This window comes from Nicrophorus vespilloides, unplaced genomic scaffold (assembly GCF_001412225.1).
Source record: "Nicrophorus vespilloides isolate i.1.1-1 unplaced genomic scaffold, Nicve_v1.0, whole genome shotgun sequence".
NCBI classification, from domain to species: Eukaryota; Metazoa; Arthropoda; class Insecta; order Coleoptera; family Silphidae; genus Nicrophorus; species Nicrophorus vespilloides.
In genome coordinates, this window is record NW_017097409.1 from 79253 (window position 1) to 99306 (window position 20054).

Sequence of the window (20054 nt, forward strand, 5' to 3'; positions counted from 1 at the left end):
AGGCTTATGATACAACGATCAACTCTATACTATAGAAAACGAAAACGTTTATTAAAATTTCTTTATTTAAAATTCACATCTGCAATCATACGTTATGTTAAAATCGAGCAATAAAACACATACAATATTGAGCATCACTTGCTACCCGATTTATTCATCTTCTTCTTTTAATTGATTTCCTTCGATGTGTGTCGGATTAGGATCAGAGTTACCATTCGGCTCCTCAGATCCTTCAGGCATCAATTCTTCCTGGGTGAGTGCTCTTTCCGGAAGCCGCGATGCCATGCGGCTTCTCAGATCCTTCAGGAACTTCAGACAGTAGTGGGTCTTCAAGAGTTGTTTGTTCTCGAAATGCGTCTGGCACGTGTTGCACTCGTATCTGAATTTACTCATGTGTCCGAAGTAATGCTTCTCATTGTAGAAGATGAATTCGCAGAATTGACAGGTGTACTTGTACCTTACAACGTAAGTTTCGACAGTCTGTTCCTGCAAAACGTAAATGTAAATAATAAGTTTGTAAAGTCTGCTCAATCTATTTACCTCATCGAGAATCTTGGATAAATCGTTTTTAACGGCCTTAAGCTTTTCGGTATAGGCCTCCATTGCTCCCTTGCAGAACGGCTGATGCATGGTGACTTGGTCCGCGTTTTTGAAGGGCCTGCTGCAATTTATGCAGGCAACTTTCAGGTTCACCAGAAAAAAAAGAAATGTTAAAAACAATTAAAGGAATAAACTAGACCTGAATCGGACATACCTATTGTTACCTTTACGCTGTAAGGTTTTGGAGCTTTCATATCAACACCGAACATGAGCTTGTCCAGCTTGATCGGTTTTTTCGAATCATTTTCGCCACCCATGATATTTCTGATTCGAAGTCCTCTTCGTACTTGTCAATTTCAAAAAAAAAATCGTTGAATCTTAAACACAACTGAAACAAACATTAATAAGAATGAATTTGTAAAAGCATTATAGCATCTGCTATGATACTCACATAGGACAATCACATTATCAACACAAAATACGATACTAAAGATTAATTAGTAAGATGCATCACTCTTGGAAGTCTTCACGTCCGCTCTGCTTCGAGCCTCGAGTCGAAAGAAAGATATTTTAAAAGGTATAGATAAAAATCTTTTTATTTTTTTTGTTTTCAATAATATTCTCGCGATAACAGAAGTAACAAAATAGTTATTTTTCAAATAAAATATGTTAAAATATTTTTTGACCCAAAGAATAGTTGGAATAAAATATGTGGATGCGCGGGGTAAAGGAGTTACTGAAGTATCAATATAAATAAATACATGTATAAAGAATTATTTGTACTGCAACATCTATTGGCACTCTATATTGTATGTAAACTACACATACAATTAGCTCAATTACACTAATACACATGTTAAAAATATATAGTTTGATCAGAGAACATCGTTTAAAATTAACGTACGAAAATATTAAATGCATTAAAAAGTTGTCGTGGTCAATGATCCTCTAAAATTAAAATCCCAACTTGTCAACTCCCAGAAGGATTTCCTTGGCTTTCTCAATATTACCCGAAGATGAGATGAGCGCCCGCAAATTAGCATCGCGATTCACGAAATCCATCGTGTCTAATATTGCCAATTGGTCGTTGTACACCAGTTCGTACATTTTCATTTCCTCCGCAGTTTCCACCGGAATGAAGATGTCGTACGATTCCTCTGATTCCTCGTTCTCGCAGTACTCGAAGCCGAACAGTAGCGTGTTCAGAACGTACGGATTGTTAATGAATTTCTTGAAGGCAGGATCGTATATGCTCTGTAAGTTGCGTGGCACATCCTTCAGGATCATTTCCCTCACGTACGGATTTCTTTTGAGCAACGCACTGGTGCTCAGGATCTTGCTTATCTTTGATGGATTTTCCGCAATGCATTTCATCACGTACAATCTGCGCGGGCCGTGAATCACGGTGTCCCTGAAAAAATTATTCTGATTGAGTGTATTAAACAGTTCTTTGTTCGGTAACAATTTCCACATTTTCATTAGACGCGCGCTCATGCTTATTGCTATATTCCAAGAAGAAAACTCGTTTTTATTTTCGTTATTTGGAATTGGATATTCCTCGTCCTCGAGACTCTTGTATATGTCTTTAAACAATTCGAAATCGGGATCGACGGTCTTCGTTTTGTGCAGCCTTCGGACGGCCTTCTTGTGTTGCCTGCTATTGGTTTTCTGAATTAAATCGTTGATTTTGGCTTCGTTCATTTTCATGAAACTCTTGTAGACCGGATCATTGGTGATGCGTGTCATTAGTTCGCTAATATTTTTTTTCTGCTCATTGCTTAAACGATTATAACATTCTTCCGCAGCTTTATCGTCGCAAATCTCCTCTTTCTGTTTATAAATTCTTTCAGACCCATCATTCGCAGCATCCCTAATGTTTTTCCCGATTCCGTTCATTTTTTTTGTAATTTCTTCCAACTGAGTTGCGTTGTTGGCTTCTATTTTTTTCTTCATTTCCTCGATGTTTGGTAACTTGAAGTTCATGTAATTGCTCAACGTGAACGCTTCGCGCAGCAAGTCTTGCCTGTTGTAAACGTAATCGTGAAATATTTTATCAGACTTTAACTTCGATGAGTACAAGGGTACGTTTTCAAAGTAATTAATGACGCGCTTCGGATTTCCAAAGAACTCGTCCATCGTCGCAGGCTTTTCCTTCCTAGAAATAAAGTTCTTTTTAATCTCGCTGCCGTTTTTACAATCATTATTCCACAAGGATCGAATCGATGAGGAATCGAGGTCGTCATCGCTGTTGGTTTTACTCTTGTCCTTCTTCAAAACTTCCGCATGTATCACAGCTTTATTCTCGATCGGGTAGTCAGCCAGACACTTTTCGTCCTGCAGCATTGTGCCTTTATGCATCAATGATATCAATTTCACATTCGCCTTGATCTTCAAGCCTAGGTATACTTTTATTTTGCGAATAGTCACATTATCTTCTAGGCTGAGCACAATTACTGTCTTGTAACATTTTACTTTTAATTCTAACTGATTTTTGGGTTTATTAGCGCAGATGTCTTTATCTGTGCTACACAGCATCATCTGAAAATTCAAGCAAATTCTTACTATTTACCTACAAAATTATTATAAAGTTTACCTTAGAGATATTAAACACCCGACGTTGTTGAAATGAGTCTGCAGAATAATTTGGTACTTGAAAATGATTATTACAAAAAAAATATAGATAAAGTTGATACTATAAAAAAAAACATTTACGAATTGTGAATAGCTAGGTTTTACAGTAAATTTTAATAAATTAAATAAAACTGAATATATTATTTCAATTGCGATTAAGGCAAATTGTAAGACAATAGTAAAATATAAATTAATAAACAGGTATTTATTTTTAATTACTGTGCAATAACAATTTATAATTCCTAAAAAAAAAATAACTAACTACTTTCATTAAAATAATTAAATCAAGGCATCTCCGTATTTGTTGGTTCTCTGCGGTGGTTCCTCGTCCCTAACTGGCGGCTGCAACATTTCGTTGCTCGCCCTAGGAGCTTCCGGGGCTCTAAAAAATAATTACGCAATGAAAACAAAGCTATTTAATTGTTCGCCAATAAATAATACCTAGTGTACCCAGATACTCTTCTCTGTTGATAATCGTCCCGATTTCGTTTCCGCAACTCATCGTAACTCGTAACATTCTTCTGCATTGGAGGCATATCCTCCTCCGAAACTGGATTATCAACAGACGGCCTGTGATTATCGTCCAACCCATTGTATTCTGGCCTCGATGTGTCCATATCGAGCGAGTTTCTCGGATCAAGATCAGTGTATTTATCCGCTGATCCCATATCGGAGAACGGTGCAAGCGTCATGCCCGGCCCGAAACCTGGCTCTAAAGTTTCCTTAATAAAACCTTTCCTACGTTGCCTCAACATTTCACCAATGGGACTGTTGGGCAGCTGCATAAGTTTTTCAGCGCATTTCTGCTGATAAGAGAACTTTCCCATGAAATAGCCCACAACCACGGCTATTGTTACTTTGGGAGCTGCCCCGAACCTGGGGCTTGGCCGAAAGTAACCTTGCTTGATGGCCATGTAAGAGCTGACTCCAAAGATGGTTCCGAGAGGGAGGCAACGTTGCAGGAAGCTTTCCCTGTTGCACTCCCTAACAACCCTCATCTCCTCCGCATTGAACTGATACTAAAAGCATTAGTAGTTTTTTAAAGACATTTATATTTCTACTGCTACTTTGTTTCAGTTATTTACAGCTTGCCTTTGCGATTTTGGATTGGGGAAGGCCTGTTGCGGATTTTCATCGTTTGTTCGGTCCATTTTTAACTTCAATAATTTAGGTTATGATCAAGTTTGACGGTTACGTATGCAACCAAAGTTGTACGATAGTTCAAAACTTGTGTTGCGCTTCAACGAAATATCGACGAATGCAAATGAATAAGACTATTAATTGGATTTAAGTATTAATAAATTATTCGATTAGGTCAGGGTTTTCGTGTTTATTTTCGCTTTAACAGGAATAGGTGGCGGTTTCGTCGTGCATTGATTTATATGCAATTTGTGCGGCAGGTTGAGGGCAATCCATTTTATGTGTGTGTGTCTGTTGCAAGGAGCTGTCAGTTGGAAGTTTCAGACATGTCTCTGAAGGAGGAAAACGCAATTTTGTAGTCTGATATCATCATTACGAGCAGTTTCTTCCATAACTTTACGCAGAAGTCGGAGCGAAAGCGCGCGACAATGACCAGCTGCTAGCGGAGCACTCGAGCGCGCTTTAGTGAAGGTGATTTGGTTGTTTTTTTTTTCTCCCTATTGTATTTTGCTCTGGTAGTAGCAAGGAAGCAAGTGAATGAGTGAGTGAGTGTGTGTGTATTTTTGCAAGGTTTTGGATACAGAGTATGACCCTAGCTGTCACCCAAAATGATTCATCTGCAAGGTTAATTTGAATGCCGAAGATTGAATTCTCAACACACTGGGATGTCTCATGGATATATCTAATCAGTTTGTGTGTGGCTGTGTGATAATTCTTACAAATAATGCATAATAATAAGCATTTCCTCTTTAGATTGTCCCAATCATTGCATTCTTCACAACAACATTCTGTTTAAAGTTTGTTTTTAGAAACGATGGGCTCTGTGTGGAAGAGGCTGCAGCGGGTCAATAAGCGCGCCGCCAAGTTCCAATTCACTGTCTCCTACCATCAGCTTGCTGTGGAATTCACACCTAAATGGTAGGTCTCAAATTCTTTAATAAACTCGACCTTGGTCTATTTGTTTTACTTAATCTGTATTATTTGTTTTACACACACACATATATATATGAATTGTTTTTGTAGGGAGCCGCACAAATTATCTGTGGTATGGACCAGACGCTCCAGGAGGGTGGTGTCCACCCCAATGCAATGGGAACCCACCCTTCAGAATACATACAAAGGGCTGGTGGTATGGCCCGTTCCAGAGAACCATCAAGTTGCCATAACACTGTTCAAGGGAAGATGCAATGAGCTCGAAGATAAGGATTGGAGTTTTGTTATTGAGGATGTGAGTTTTTGATGTTGTGTTTGCTTTCTACAATTGATTAGTTATATCTACGTTAATTCTTATTGGCGTGCACTTTCCTATCAGCGTTTGCACTTTAAATAATCTGACCTTGAACTTCTCGAAATTGACCCAATGGTTTTGCGACATTGCACAAAGCAATTGCGTATAAGAACGCACATCGTCATTATGAATTGATCAAGTTCTGATTGGAATTTAAAAAAAAAATTGCCGAATGTATTGGTCGCCATTGGCATTGCTTTAAATTACTTTCACTTTTCCACAATATATTTTAATGGAGCATAATAAGAATATCTTGAATTGACCTAATGATTTTGCGACTTTACACAATGTAATTCCGATTATGAACGCAATTTCTTAGCATTATGTATGTAATAGAATAATATAATATTGTATTGTTAAATATTTAAAATTGTTGTGTTGATGTATCTAAATTGGATTGCGCAAATTTTGGAGTGGTGATGATGTCATGTTTATGTTCATTCATTCATTGTATTTTCATTCTGTGCATTAGATTTCATGCACATGAAGATGATGTGTGTCTTGCATTAGGAATTTGCAAATAAAACTTTCGTTTTCATAGTATTTGCTAATTGGCAATTAAGAATTTGATACATTTCGCGTCATTTTTTCTAATTGCAATTTCTCTTTAAAACCATTTATATGTATGCCTAGCTGTAATTGCGAATATCGCTCGTAATTGGAAATACATGCTACTTAAATATATCGGGTTTGTGAGACCTTGAGCATAGATATGCGGCCAACTGGTGTAATTATTATTTATGCTCGTTTTATTTCCTTTATTTCGTTATGGTAATTGCGAGATAGATGTTAGATTTGTTGACAAGAAAAAAAGAAAATGCCAGTGATGATCGAAGATGCTGCACATGCGATGCTGATCAAAGGCTGACCGTGATGTTGACCCTAAACTAATATAATTATTTTATTCTTACTCAAAAAAGTTTAAGTCTGAGGCATTTGAAACGGTACTCGCGCACACTTCCGGTGGTCGCGTAGCGCCGCACGTACGGAATTTTTAATGAATGTGGAAATGCGTTTTTGTTTTTGATTTTTGTGGAAATGCGTTTCAGGTTTCGCCTGCTGGAAAACGGCGACAGCTTGCGGTCACCCAGATTAACATGGGGAAATTCGCGAGCATCGATTCTACGCAGTATCCGCTGCAGCTGAATTTGAAACCGACGACGAAGAAAATTACGAGTGCCAAATTGGAGTGCACGTTGTCGTGCGTATTTCTGCGCGAAGGAAAGGCGACGTGAGTGCTACATTTGTTTCACTCCTCTACTGTTATGATTATTGTTTTGTATTTTATTAACAGCGATGAAGACATGCAGTCCATGGCCTCGCTGATGTCGGTGAACAATAACAGCGATATTGCGCCGATGGAGGATTTCGAGGATGAAGATTTTTCGTTGAGCGATAATTCGATGAAGAACAGCATCCACGAGGTGACGCAACAGATGCAGCTGATGACGAACAGCTTGTCCGGTTCGGATTTTGCTAGCACTCCAATAAGCGGTATTCCCTCCTACTCAATCAACCTATTTTTGGGAAGTGTTAATAATTGCGTTATTTTTAGTGAATAGCATACAGTCGTTATCGCGGCAAGATAAGACGCCCACTGCGGAAACGTTCTCGCCGATAGTGGAGGAGGATAAGCCGCAGCTGAAGTTGAATATTCCGGCGCCGAAAGATGATGACTTCCACGAAACGGAGACTGATCCATACTCGGAGCTGTTCGAGAAGCAACTCGATAATCTGGAGGAAGAGGTGACTTCTTCATCAGCGTCGACGGTGCCAGTGGTAGCAGCGACGTCGGAGGAGATTAGAAATGTAGCGCCGGTGGTGAGGCCGAAGAGCGTTAGCTTGAAGTTGCAGCCTTTGGAGCTGAAGGATCACAGCGAGAAGCTGACGACGCCCGGACAAGATCTGCTCGAGTGGTGCAAGGACATGACAAAGAACTATCCTGGCGTGAAGGTGACGAATCTGACGACAAGCTGGAGGAACGGTATGGCCTTCTGCGCTCTCATCCATCACTTCAAACCTGATTTAATCGATATCGATTCGTTGAACGCGCACGACGTTCGTGGTAACTGCAAGAAAGCATTCGACGCCGGAGACGTGCTCGGAATCGCTCGAGTTATAGAACCTTCGGATATGGATATGCTCGCCGTTCCCGATAAGCTTGCCGTTATGACCTACCTGTATCAGTTGAGAGCTCACTTTACCGGTCACGAGCTCGAGGTGCAGCAGATCGGAAAGACTGCGGACGAGAGTAACTACGTGATCGGTCGCTTCAACACGGATAAAGATACGGACGTAACCATGCAGCTCTTCGGGCAAGAAATCATCAACTTGCGGAAAGCAAAGCAGATGAACAAATCGCTGGATTCGGAGAGCGAGCAAGTATCGAGCGCCGTCGACCAGAAGGCTAATCTATGGTTGCAATTGAAAGTTCACACACCCAGTGAGCCTCCCGAAACCAAAGACAAGAAGGTCGTTGCAGTCGCGTCCCCTATCAAGAATCCGCAAAAGCCATTGCTGATGACGCGTCGTGAGTTGACCGATCCTTTTGGCTCAGACGACGAGGAGGAAGAGTTGGAGGCTGAGACGACTGCGGATGTTGGTCGACCAACCTCTCCTTCCGCCACTCATCCGCCATTGAACGGAGATGCGGTCTTAGTTGAGGATGTTGCCCCCAAGAACGCCTCCGATTCCGCAGCCGAACTGCCAAAGCCGAATTTAGTAAGTAGCGTAAGTTGCTTTTGTTTTGTTTTTTATGTTTTGCGATTGCTTTGAGTTTTGAGGTTTTTTTTTTTTTGTTATTATTACCCATTCGTTTGTTTTACTTTGAACTTTGATGATTTTTGTGTGCTCAGCAATTACTAACTCGCCACACGGAGCAAAGGGAGAGAGCCAGACAACTCTTAGAGCAAGTCAAAAGGGATAACTCTGTTTCGCCTACAAGGGTAAACCATTTTTATTTTAAATTATTCTCTTGTACTCTCCATTTCTTTCTTCACCCACACAGTATACTGCCTATCTTTACAAACCCAACTTTTGTTACTTTCCACCATTAACTTGATCATATTTTACAAGAGAGTTAGAAGCCATGAACCAACCGTGGACACGCAGATAAGAATAAAAATATTTAAAAAAAAAATGAAAGTAGAAAATTAATATAGCGGACATTTTTGTAAATTTATACTTTATAATTTATTCTTACAAAAAACACATTATTTCTTATTTCAATTTAAGCGAATTAATGCTATGTTATTATTTCTGGCGTAGTCTGAGGAGGAAAGGCAGGCTGAGCTGCTTGAGCGAGCGAGAAGAATCATCGCGGAGACGAGGAAAACCTCGACGCCCACGACGGAAATTATTAAAGCTAGTCCAGATAATGAGAATCAGGCGAAGAGATTGCCAGAAGCGAGGATCGAAAAGCAAGCAAGCGGTGGTCAGTTTACTCATTTATTAAATTTCGCAATAAAATGTTGATGGATGTTCCTTTTTAGATTCTGAGAGGAATGGGAACATTTCACCAAAATCGCCGTGCAAATTGAGTGCTGAAGAAACTGATAAATCTAGTCCATTAATCAGAGAACAAATAACTCCTGATAAGTTACCAGAAGATTTGGGATTATCTGAGGTGAGATTTTACTTTCTCCGTGTGGTGCAAAAATGATGCAAATTATTTTAATTCGTGGTTTAGATTGGTATTGGTGTACAAAATTGGATCGACAACGAGCTGGAGGCTTTAGAACGTGAGCAGGGCTCCATCGACAAAGAGGCGGCGACTTTGGAGAAGAAGCTGCGCGTTGTGATGGAGTCGTCAGTAAGTAGTGTGGACGAAGAGGAGCAGCTGATGGCGCGATGGTTCACATTGGTGAACAAGAAGAACGCGTTGCTTCGGAAGCAGATGCAGCTGAACATATTGGAGAAGGAGAGCGACCTCGAGCGCAGATACAAGATGCTGAATCACGAGCTGCAGATAAGCATGTCCATTGAGGATTGGCGCAAGACGGAGGATCAGAGGGCGCGCGAGAAGGTGCTCATCGATGAACTAGTCCAAATTGTAAATAAGCGGGATGAATTGGTGCACCACTTGGATAGTCAGGAGAAAGCGTAAGCGATTTATTTTCCACACACCCACAAACATCAAAAACAATTTTCTGACTTGATTCCTTTTCATGTTTCAGCATCGAGGAAGATGATTTGATTGAACAAGATTTATCCCACATGGATCTACCGCCAAGGGACAAGTGCGTGATACAATGAAGAACCAAAACCAGGAAATACCACCTTAACTCTGTATTGATCAAGAAAAAAAAACGTATTCTTACAAGTTGTTAACTCACAGATACACACACACACACCATAACTATTCACTTAAAACAGAAAGTAATTTTAAAAGAAAAGACAGCTTTAAATCAATTTATTATCTCTCTTCGGATTCTTTCGTTACTTTTTTTTTCGTTTTGTTTTTCGTAGTAGATTTATTTATTTTCTAAGATTAATATTTATTTTTAATTTTATTCTTTGATATTTTCGCAATGCGGCGATTCATGCGCATCGATGTTTTGGTTTACATATATATCTTTCTTCGTTTCTTCGACTCGTTTCTTGTAAGTACTCTTTCTAGATAGGAATACGGATATTATCTTATTGTGTAAGGAGCTTCTGTACAATTTCTTCTGTTTCAACTTTTGCCCTCTGCTCCAACTTCCTCCTAAACCTCCCTCCTTTACCTCCTCAACTTTACTCTCAAATGACGATATCTATTTATACATATGTGAGTATAAAAACGTGTATATTTGGTGCAATAATGATTTGCTAAACTATCAGGTTGTAAAATAATTATAATAATACGTTGTGTGCCTATTGCGCAAATGCCATTTCCTCTCCTCCTCATCAATCCTCGTTTGTAATATAACTATAATATGTATATATATATCGATACATATGTAACGAAACAAAAAAAGAAAGAACTACCATGAAATATAATCCACTCCACGGTTTTCCCTGCCTCTCTTTTCCTTCGTTTCTTTTCTATTTATGTAATTTAAAACTCTTATTTTCTTAATGTAAATAGTCACGTAATAGAATCATTGTGCTATTTAACAAATAAAAGAAAAACGAATCGACGTCCATAAATGTAACAAGAATTGAAATTATTTATTATTAAAAAAACATTAAAAATCACGGTAAGTACTTTTACATTAATCATTTACAGTTTCAATAGAAACAACATCAAAAATAAATATTTTTCTATAACTAAACTACAGTCAACCCTCCTATAACGCGGTGAGTGTTGGAAACCGCGCTATAAGAAACTCGGAATTAGTAGAAATCACATCATTCGTACCGCGTTATATGGAGACCAATAAATACAAAAGACAAGATAAATTATAAATTATTTTTATTGAATTGAATTGAAGAGTTCATATAAGGATTGATAAAAAAAATGAAACAAGAACTAAAAGACTGTTTTTCAACAAAAACAATGAAGACTTGTAAAATTTTGTAATCTTTCAACACTCATCCTCGCTGTCAGATATGAGTCGCCTAACTCGTCTTCTTTTAATGGGCAAAATGTCTTCATCACTTAATTAATCTTCACGTTGGTTTTCAATTGTAGCTTTTTTTTCTAACTCCACTAATTCGTTTCCCTTATATTCGTTTACCAATGCATTTGAGGTGGATGCATCAATTAATTCCATCCGTTCTTCCTCATCTAAAGTTTCTTCCCCTACTTCCTTCTTCCTTCTACTAGTTCTTTTACATCCTGATGGTTTACTGCAAATTCTTCATCGCTTAAATGAGAAGCAATGTTTACTATTTCTGTAACTGGAAGTGAAATTGGTCCAAAGGTTGTATTAATGACGTGCAGTTAGGAGGAAGGAAGACAATTTTCACATTTGGATGATCCAGTTCTATGTTGTGGCAACCGGCGTTATCAAGAACCAATAAAATTTTGAAATACCAATTATAAAACCAATCCTTAAATAAATCTCTTACAATATCTAGTTACTAGAGTCATTCATAGGCTGCGCGGAAGGAACTCATGGGATGCTGTTGAACGGAAACCGCACTGTAAGAATACCGCGTTATAGGAGGGCTGTCGCAATTTCAGCTCCGCGTTATATAGAAACCGCGTTCTGAGAGTACCGCGTTATAGGAGGGTTGACTGTACTTACCTTTTTTTTTGTAACAAAAATCTTTCTGAAATGATTAAATAATAAATACACATGATTTTAATTCAATCGTCTTTATTTATTAACATTTATTTAAGTCTATATATAATTTATCTTAAGATTAATGTAATAATAATAATAATAATAATTTACACATGTTAAAATGAATAATCTCTACGGAAAGATGTAACATATATAAATGAAAAACGAATTCAACGAATATAGTTTTTTTTGTTGTCAATTAACGCTACGGCCACATAAATAAATTCTCTTTTTCTTTCAATATATATTAAATTTTCTTGTTATATATATATATATATTTATATTCATATATTTATAATATAATTTCTTTTTTTTTCCTTTACTTTTTCTTTCATTCTTTATATTTTTTGCAATACATATGACACTGATATAATTAACAAATCCGAAACGAACAGAACACTTTTGATTCCTCACATATATCTATTAATTAATTAATTAATTAATTAAGTAACATTTAAAGCGGTGAAACACGTTTCGATTTGATTCCTTCCTTATAATCGTAAAATATTATTGTAACATCACATTTATTATTTTCCATCTTTTTTTATTAATTAATTAATTAAATCTTCAAAATCGATATACAATTATCGTTAGGTTTACTATATATAATATGCGTTCGCTATTTGTTAATTTATTTATAATTTATATGTATATATTATGTTATGGTAATAATTTAGCTACTTTAGAGACGTGATACAGCGTTAAAAAAGAAATAAACGAAACGGAAAATAAAAATCCCTAATCGAGAGGAGTAGAAAATAAATGAAGGGATAAATTTATTTGGGGAAAGGTAAATTAAATGTAAATATAAACATATATATAGACAGAGAGCAGAGTTGCCATCTTCGCGATGCCTTTGAGTTATCTCCATAGCAAGTTGTCATGGAGAATTACTTTGATTACTTGAAATTTAGTAAATGTATTAGGGTTGCTAGGCTAGGCATCAGATGGCAAGACGCTGATATAGAGTTAGTTTCTTAGTGATTAGAGCAAATTAGGGACATACATACGTACATACATACACACACAGTTATATATATATAGAGAGTAATAATTCTTATTTACAGTTTGTCGAAGATGAGTTTCGGTTTATTTATTTGGTTGTAGCTGCTGTTGTTGTTGTTGAATGTATTAATATTTACAATTCGGCATGGTCCAAGCTATTGGGCTGATAATAGACGTCGTTGTAGGAGTGTTTCGGGAAAATGTGGTCGTAGTATTTCTCGTGTTCGAGCTGGAGCGGTTTGGGTCGGGGTTTCGGCAGGGACCGTCTCGGGTCTTTGGATTTCTTTGGGCCGTACTTGTTAAAGCTACGGTACTTTCTTTGGTATTGGGGATCCGTCGTCGCGAAGGATGAGGGGAAGGCCCCGGCCCCGGCCCCTTGGACCACAGACGTCGGGGACGGCGACTCGAAATACTTGGGCTGTTTGTTGGACGCCCTTTCATCATCGGCCAACCCTGTGTAGACGTTCTCAACTCCTTTCCACTCCTCTACACTACTTCTACCATTGAATGTCAGTGTTGTCGGCTATATTTACAGCTCATGTTAGAGAGGTGTGTTAGTTTGTTTATAACGATTATCGTTTATATTTTGATAATCATTGTACAAATCAAATGATAATAGTAATAATAATAATAATAATCAAATGGATGAACAGTTGAAGAAACTAAGCTCTAAGGTCGATCGAAACAAAAAGAAAGAAGAAAAAAAAACAAACTTTACAAAAATTTATACAATCAATTAAACAAATTAAGCTCGTCGCGCGACACATCACCATCACCTACTTATATAACAACTCTCTATAGCAACCAAAATAAACCATCATATGTTTATTATTTCGATTGCCATGGAGATTGGCGCCGGAGGTGTTTGGCGAAGGACGCGACGCGCTTTACAGTCTCTTAATAATCGAATAATTAACATCTTTTTTTTTTATTCTCTCTTTTCAGTTACTATTATTCATATTTATTATACTATTGTTTTAATCGAAAGATCTTCGAAGGTATTCATAATAATATTAATAATAGGTAACTAAAGAATGTGTGCGGCGCCGATCGAGTTCTCCCCGCCGGAAGCACCAGTGCTGCGACGCTTAGAATCAAGTGAGGTGGTTTGAGAATGTGCTCAGAACTGGAGTCTGTGTGTAGAAAATTTTTCGGTGTGAGTTTCGTGTATTTTATGTACAGTGTGAGAGAGAGAGAGAGAGAGAGAGAGCAATCAATGGGTTTTGGGTCGGTTAGGGGGGAGTGCAGAAGTATTGCAGGAGGAGGAATTCGCGTCTGAAAGCGCTGCGAACCGCAATTGCACACATGCCATGATGCTATGGAGAGTGCCGTTTCGGCTCGTCGCCCCCTTTTGTTCCTCATCCTCCTGCTCCTTCAACTCAAACTCAACCTCCTTCCCAACCCGAAAACCGTTTACGTAACAATGTAACGGAATATCTTTGTGCTGATGCAAACTACATCGTGCACATGTATGATAATACGAGCGGGCGCTTCGTACACAAAACCAATTAGTAATTAGATAGGTGATAAAAATTGCGGGGGATCCCCGAACGATCCGGTTACATCTACTTTGTCTTTACATTAACAATCCCGCAATATCCATAAATTTATATTAATCAAGATCTAATGTAAATATAAACCCGGCGCATCCACCGCAGCAATCGATGAAATATTTTGAAAATCTAACACATACTACAAAAATTATTATTGAAAAACATAGTATATATTTATGAATTGGAACAAATGTAAAGTTACATAAATCTTATTTTAAAAAGAATATCTTTATATTAATGCAAGTAGAGTTGCATACGATGATTGATTGAAATGTTATTATTTTTAAAAGAACTTTTAAAATTAGTGAACTTCAGTTATTTAAAATTCATTCCAATCGCGAATTAAACATTCCTTGAAAACATACTAATAATTACGATTTTAGGTAAACCCTTTAAATTCGATGCTTATAAAGTTGCATACTATAATATTTTCAAGATTGAATTTTTTTCAAAAATTTCAAGTTTTGTTTATGAAATATAATATATAATTATTGAAAAATCTTTAGTATTCATTCTGTATATTAAAGTACAATGACACAAACTTTTAAAATTAGTGAACTTTAGTTATTTAAAATTCATTCCAATCGCGAATTAAACATTCCTTGAAAACATACTAATAATTACGATTTTAAGTAAACCCTTTAAATTCGATGCTTATAAAGTTACATACTATAATATTTTCAAGATTGATTTTTTTTCAAAAATTTCAAGTTTTGTTTATGAAATATAATGTATAATTATTGAATAATTTTTAGTATTCATTCTGTATATTAAAGTACAAGGAATATGTTTCACTTTTGTACTTATCGATGAACGGTTTATGCTTTATGCGGTTAATTTCCGGACAATCGGCGTGTTTCGAGCAGAACTTTGAAAATAGTTGCACGTTGCGCATCGTCTCTCCCAGGGATGGATTTTAATCACTGCCGGACCGCAGATTGACCCGGATCAGAGGATCAATTACGGAGCTGCACAATTATGGGCGCACAGAGTAGTCCTCATCCCGATACTCCTGTTCTACTTTTTTTTTATGTTGGTTTCGCTTCCCGTCCCTTTGTGGGCGACACACAACAAGTTAGCTTTCATGTCATTACATTGTTGCGGGATTACTTGCAGCGCTAATTGAAACGGCCAACAATATTACCGTCTGCGGCTTCATTTTAATTGCTTTAATGTAATAATACCCACCTCCGTTTGTCGCTGCTCCATTTCACAGCCAAATCCAGAATTATACGCTTGTCTGTCTGCCTATATCTTTGCGCAGCTCTCGCATATGAATACCACTGGTTAATCCAGGTTTTTTCATCATCAAGAAGCATTTTTTTTGAAATAACTATTTTAGGCCATTTTGACACGTTTTGATACAAATTGGCAAACCATTTCATCGAAAAAGATGATAATTCTGAACGAGCATTCAAGTTTCAACGCGAGCTTCAGAATTGCATTTCTGGATATCAGGAATTGTACAAAAAAAAAATAGCAAAGCCATCGCAAAATTTAATCACTGATTACATTGTCAAAGGGAAAAAATCAACATGCGAAGTTGAGACTAATTTTACTTGTGAAGAATCATTTTCTGATATGCTGACATAGATCTGATATCTCTTCTAGTGATGAAAGTGATTTCGAACCAGTTCGCAAATTATGCCGAACACTCTCATATAACGACGATAATTCTAAAGAAAAAAATGTGAAGAAAGATTAACTTTCATAAACATTTTCTGTATTTTTTTGTAAAATATTTCCTTTTGTCGCTGCTCCATTTCACAGCTAAATCCAGAATTATACGCTTGTCTGTCTGCCTACATCTTTGCGCAGCTCTCGCATATGAATACCACTGGTTAATCCTGGTTTTTTCAACATGCATAGCAGAGATTTAGCATTACATAAGCAATTTTCATAAAAAGTATTATAGTTATTTTCCTTGAATGTTTCATTTGTAAATGAAGTAGATTTGCTATTGAAACGTAGATGATATATATTTTAGAAACTTGAAAGGTGTTATTTTTACACACTATCTATCAGTAATAATTGTTAGAAAGTCTTTCTTCTGAGAGGAACGGAAGTGCGGATCAAAGTGCGCCGGACCGTATTCTGTTTTGCGGTCTTTGCGGGACGCGGATGGATGGGTTGTCATAAAATTTGTCGCGGTGCACGAAAGCCCGGCGCATCCGCAAATTAGCGGAAATGAAATCGAAGCCGCATTCGCATCCACCGAACAAACAACTAATTCATCAAATTATCATTACTGCGAATCGCATTAATTACCGTTCCACCCGAATTCCCCATTTCCAAAACCCCCCCGGAAATTGATATTGACGTTTTGTGTACGAAGCGACGCCCTTCCACCGCACATAACAAAAAGAAAATCAAATGAAAGAGAAAAAGAAAAATAAAAACGATTAGAAAAAAATGTCTTCTAGAGGTTACGAAAATAAGAAACGAAACAAAGCAAGCGGTGTTGTGAGATGGGGTGCAGTGGTGCATCGCAAAGAGGTGTCGATCTTCGCAGCTCCAAGATCTTAGTATTAGTATTCATCCATTTACAGTTATAAGTGTATGTTATTGTTAATATCAATAATAATATATACAGAGTGCTTGTTATATAAATATATATATAAATTATACAGCTATGTGCCGTTCAATTCTGAATTACTGTGAGTTGGTTACCATTCCTCAAACACGCTCGCACACACATACAAAACATAAATCGGGGCGGAGAAGACGAAAAATAGAGTGCGTTACTTTTAAAAGAAGTTCGTTCGCTTAAGATATATTATATATTTATAAATATGTACAGCATGTCCGGGAACATTTTTCGCGTATTTACACACAGAGAAGTGGAGTGGAGAACCGAAAAAAGCGAAGAAACGCGAACGAAAATACAAATACAAAGCGATGCACTCTATTTAATCTTCGGCCCTTCGGGGGTTATTCGCGTGCGCCGAATTCACAAAGTGCAATTGTTTCAAATCCCATTTTTGTACACACACATACTCGCATTTCGATGTTTGTATAAAAAAATACACAGGACTCACATGAAAACATAAACACGGAGAAACGAAAGAAACGAACAAACAATTACATGATTAAAAAACACAACGACAACAACAACAAAAAGAAAAAAAACTAGCAAGTTATGAGTGAAACAAAAGAGAGTAAATAATGCTCAAGGGAAGATGAATGCCAACCACTTCCAAATCGAATTACCCAATTAATATTACTATTATTTTTTTTTTTGTAGTTTTTTTGTTTGTTTTCTTTGATTTTTTTTTTGGTTACTTAGTTTGGAAGTAATTAGCATGGATATTCGCGATAGTTAGCGTTAACGACGGTGGTGCAGTGCTACACTCTAGTGGGGGGTTGCAGCACCATTGCGGCCAGACGTACCTTCATTGCTTCGGGACTTCTGCCGCCCCTCGGGGTGGTCGTGTAGATGGCATCCGCCGGGATTCCCCCAGGACCGGTGGTCGTCTTTTCTATGTCCAACTTTTCGCTGCAAAAATAAACACGCAAACCTAATTATACACAAACCGAAAACTCGATTAGACCGACGTTCGCGTGTCCCAAGTTTCGCCCATGCCTCAAAACTATTATTAACAAAGTCTTAGCATCAAAAAAATTTAATATAACAATCGCAGTTCTCGAAATAGACTTGAAAAACAAAATATAGTTAAAACAATATCGAAAATTATAGTATAAACTAGAGAACGCAAAAATTTATCATTTTTTTAAATTAAATTGATCAATCACAGTTTTTCAGTAATAATTTTTCATAAATAATAAGTTTCGCCCATGCCGCAAAACTATTATTAACAAAGTCTTAGCATCAAAAAAATTTAATATAACAATCGCAGTTCACGAAATAGACTTGAAAAACAAAATATAGTTAAAACAATATCAAAAATTATAGTATAAACTAGAGAACGCAAAAATTTATTATTTTTTTAAATTAAATTGATCAATAACAGTTTTTCAGTAATATCATAAAAAGTGAAGAGACTGCACATCATTAACCCTGCCCATCCACCAAAACCATGAATCACTGTTCAAAACTGTTAATGTTAACTTGAAATTAAGAAGATATTTGAGTTTTGAAATTGTTGACATTAGATAAATGAAAACTAAAATTTATTTTTATTCGCGAAGCGTCGGGAAGTTTATGGTTTTTAATATTTCTTTGTATGACGCGCGGAGCAATTTTGATATGGAACGGCATTAATATAAAAGCGAATGTGTGTGTGTGTACGTTGGAGGGTAAAAAATTGTATGCGTTGTCCTATCCTATCGCAGCCAATATTTCCGTTTTCCACGTATTCCCTGGGTCTAAAAGGACTGACAGACACAAAAAAATAAAGGAGTGAAATGGGGGAATAAAGATAGATAAAGCGAACCAAGCACTTCCTGCTTATGGAATCCGTGTAACAAATTCGCCCCTCTTGTCTTAAGTATTAAAGCGGGCTCTGTTTCGGTGATAAGATTGATAATAACAGACGAGCGGCGGTAGCGGAGTCGCGTAAGCACAAAAAAAAAATCAGAAACGAGAAGGACGCGCACACACACACATCCTGGGGAAGTCCTTTAAAACAGGACGAAAACGTGGCCGGAATTTCCGGCAGTATATATCAGCGAGGGCTGCAGATTAAGCGTCCTTCTCTCCCCATTCGTCGATTTATTCCTCGACAGGAAAAAAAAAGAGACTTTTGATCTCCATGTAAATATATATTTTATTACTCACGAAAACCTTATATATCTAAATAATTTTTTGTGTGTTCAAACTTTGCAGAAGGGATTCCATTTTCGAAATTAATGAATGTTTTAATTGCCCGCCGTCCCCTAACAAGGATTCAGTTTCGACGCTTTATCCTGGGGAATATAGGTTAATGTCGGCGCAGTAAAAGCGGGTGGATATTTCCTTACGGTGGTCGCGGTATTTCCATCGTTTATCGTCTTGTTTATTCCGCGGATTAATTGGCACGTGTAATAGATTCTTTACGTTCGGGGATGGATTTTTTTTACTGCCGCCACCAAAAGAGAACTATGAATACTGGAAACTGACATTTCGTTTGAGTATCTTGAATAAATGTCGGAGGAGGAATATTTACATTGGACTTTGTGTTTTTATTACCGCTTTTCGGGGGACACGTGCAATGGCTTTAGTTCTTTAAGAGATTTAGGAAATGCAAATATTGATTGTAATTGAACTAGAAAAATTGTCGTCTTGAATTTACAACAATCTTAGTTATATATAAATTTAAATACTGTGGAACCTCGCTTAACGACCGATGTTTCGCATAACGAGTGCAAATTGAATGTATCCGAATAAGAAGTCAAAGATTGATATGAAAAGCAAAATCATTCACTATAAGAGTATTTCACTTTACGAGTAAAAATTCTGAAATTCTCGTTAAAATATACACTCTTTTTATGCGGTTTTGAAGTTATGCGGTTTTTATTTCAAGAAGATTTTTTTTAAATAACTATTTTATGCCATTTTGACACGTTTTGACACAAATTGGCAAACAATTTCATCGAAAAAGATGATAATTCTGAACGAGCATTCCAGTTTCAACGCTAGCTTCAGAATTGCATTTCTGGATATCAGGAATTGTACAAAAAAATAGCAAAGCCATCGCAAAGTTTAATCACTGATTATACTGTCAAAGGGAAAAAATCAACATGCGA

General features: G+C 37.1%; 5 protein-coding genes across 10 annotated transcripts; 1 reads left to right on the forward strand and 4 right to left on the reverse strand.

Annotated features, from left to right (window-relative positions):
• Positions 1 to 47: 47 nt before the first annotated feature.
• LOC108560016 lies at positions 48 to 1091 on the reverse strand. The gene is made up of 4 exons (XM_017917429.1): positions 992 to 1091; positions 755 to 928; positions 541 to 680; positions 48 to 486 (listed from the first exon to the last, which is right to left on the reverse strand). Exons 2-4 carry the CDS (start codon positions 855 to 857, stop codon positions 151 to 153), a joined length of 579 nt encoding a protein of 192 aa, XP_017772918.1. The 5' UTR covers positions 858 to 928; positions 992 to 1091; the 3' UTR covers positions 48 to 150.
• A 222-nt stretch (positions 1092 to 1313) lies between these two features.
• LOC108560014 lies at positions 1314 to 3191 on the reverse strand. Its single transcript, XM_017917428.1, has 2 exons — positions 3134 to 3191; positions 1314 to 3078 (listed from the first exon to the last, which is right to left on the reverse strand). Exon 2 carries the CDS (start codon positions 3076 to 3078, stop codon positions 1495 to 1497), a length of 1584 nt encoding a protein of 527 aa, XP_017772917.1. The 5' UTR covers positions 3134 to 3191; the 3' UTR covers positions 1314 to 1494.
• A 204-nt stretch (positions 3192 to 3395) lies between these two features.
• Positions 3396 to 4518, reverse strand: LOC108560019 (OCIA domain-containing protein 1). Its single transcript, XM_017917436.1, has 3 exons — positions 4257 to 4518; positions 3613 to 4190; positions 3396 to 3553 (listed from the first exon to the last, which is right to left on the reverse strand). Exons 1-3 carry the CDS (start codon positions 4320 to 4322, stop codon positions 3451 to 3453), a joined length of 747 nt encoding a protein of 248 aa, XP_017772925.1. The 5' UTR covers positions 4323 to 4518; the 3' UTR covers positions 3396 to 3450.
• Positions 4519 to 4598: 80 nt separating this feature from the next.
• Positions 4599 to 10031, forward strand: LOC108560018 (EH domain-binding protein 1). Of its 5 annotated transcripts, none has more exons than XM_017917432.1 (11): positions 4599 to 4782; positions 5121 to 5229; positions 5335 to 5539; positions 6649 to 6830; positions 6894 to 7093; positions 7155 to 8329; positions 8455 to 8544; positions 8867 to 9032; positions 9091 to 9224; positions 9288 to 9700; positions 9775 to 10031. In XM_017917432.1, exons 2-11 carry the CDS (start codon positions 5126 to 5128, stop codon positions 9851 to 9853), a joined length of 2748 nt encoding a protein of 915 aa, XP_017772921.1. In that variant the 5' UTR covers positions 4599 to 4782; positions 5121 to 5125; the 3' UTR covers positions 9854 to 10031. The 5 variants fall into 5 exon arrangements, with proteins under 5 accessions (XP_017772921.1, XP_017772920.1, XP_017772923.1 ...); XM_017917431.1 differs by having other exon boundaries at positions 4610 to 4782; positions 5110 to 5229; XM_017917434.1 differs by having other exon boundaries at positions 4610 to 4782; positions 5110 to 5229; positions 7155 to 8320.
• Positions 10032 to 12433: 2402 nt separating this feature from the next.
• Positions 12434 to 17988, reverse strand: LOC108560027. 2 transcript variants are annotated; one of them, XR_001890962.1, is made up of 2 exons: positions 17760 to 17988; positions 12434 to 13949 (listed from the first exon to the last, which is right to left on the reverse strand). XR_001890962.1 is itself a non-coding variant. In XM_017917444.1 (2 exons), exons 1-2 carry the CDS (start codon positions 17763 to 17765, stop codon positions 12950 to 12952), a joined length of 396 nt encoding a protein of 131 aa, XP_017772933.1. In that variant the 5' UTR covers positions 17766 to 17922; the 3' UTR covers positions 12470 to 12949. The 2 variants fall into 2 exon arrangements, 1 of the variants encoding a protein (XP_017772933.1); XM_017917444.1 differs by having other exon boundaries at positions 12470 to 13339; positions 17760 to 17922.
• Between the last annotated feature and the right edge of the window lie 2066 nt (positions 17989 to 20054).

Excerpts from the sequence above, each read along its gene's own strand:
- LOC108560016 (XM_017917429.1), bottom strand. The coding sequence starts at position 857 with ATGGGTGGCGAAAATGATTCGAAAAAACCGATCAAGCTGGACAAGCTC. Across the intron at positions 681-754 it reads CAGCGTAAAGGTAACAATAG|TTGCCTGCATAAATTGCAGC; the intron begins GTATGTCCGATT and ends TGAACCTGAAAG. Across the intron at positions 487-540 it reads TATCCAAGATTCTCGATGAG|GAACAGACTGTCGAAACTTA; the intron begins GTAAATAGATTG and ends TACGTTTTGCAG.
- LOC108560014 (XM_017917428.1), bottom strand. The coding sequence starts at position 3,078 with ATGATGCTGTGTAGCACAGATAAAGACATCTGCGCTAATAAACCCAAA.
- LOC108560019 (XM_017917436.1), bottom strand. The coding sequence starts at position 4,322 with ATGGACCGAACAAACGATGAAAATCCGCAACAGGCCTTCCCCAATCCA. Across the intron at positions 4,191-4,256 it reads CAAAATCGCAAAGGCAAGCT|TATCAGTTCAATGCGGAGGA; the intron begins GTAAATAACTGA and ends TAATGCTTTTAG. Across the intron at positions 3,554-3,612 it reads AGAGTATCTGGGTACACTAG|AGCCCCGGAAGCTCCTAGGG; the intron begins GTATTATTTATT and ends ATTATTTTTTAG.
- LOC108560018 (XM_017917432.1), top strand. The coding sequence starts at position 5,126 with ATGGGCTCTGTGTGGAAGAGGCTGCAGCGGGTCAATAAGCGCGCCGCC. Across the intron at positions 5,540-6,648 it reads GGAGTTTTGTTATTGAGGAT|GTTTCGCCTGCTGGAAAACG; the intron begins GTGAGTTTTTGA and ends AATGCGTTTCAG. Across the intron at positions 8,330-8,454 it reads AGCCGAATTTAGTAAGTAGC|CAATTACTAACTCGCCACAC; the intron begins GTAAGTTGCTTT and ends TTGTGTGCTCAG.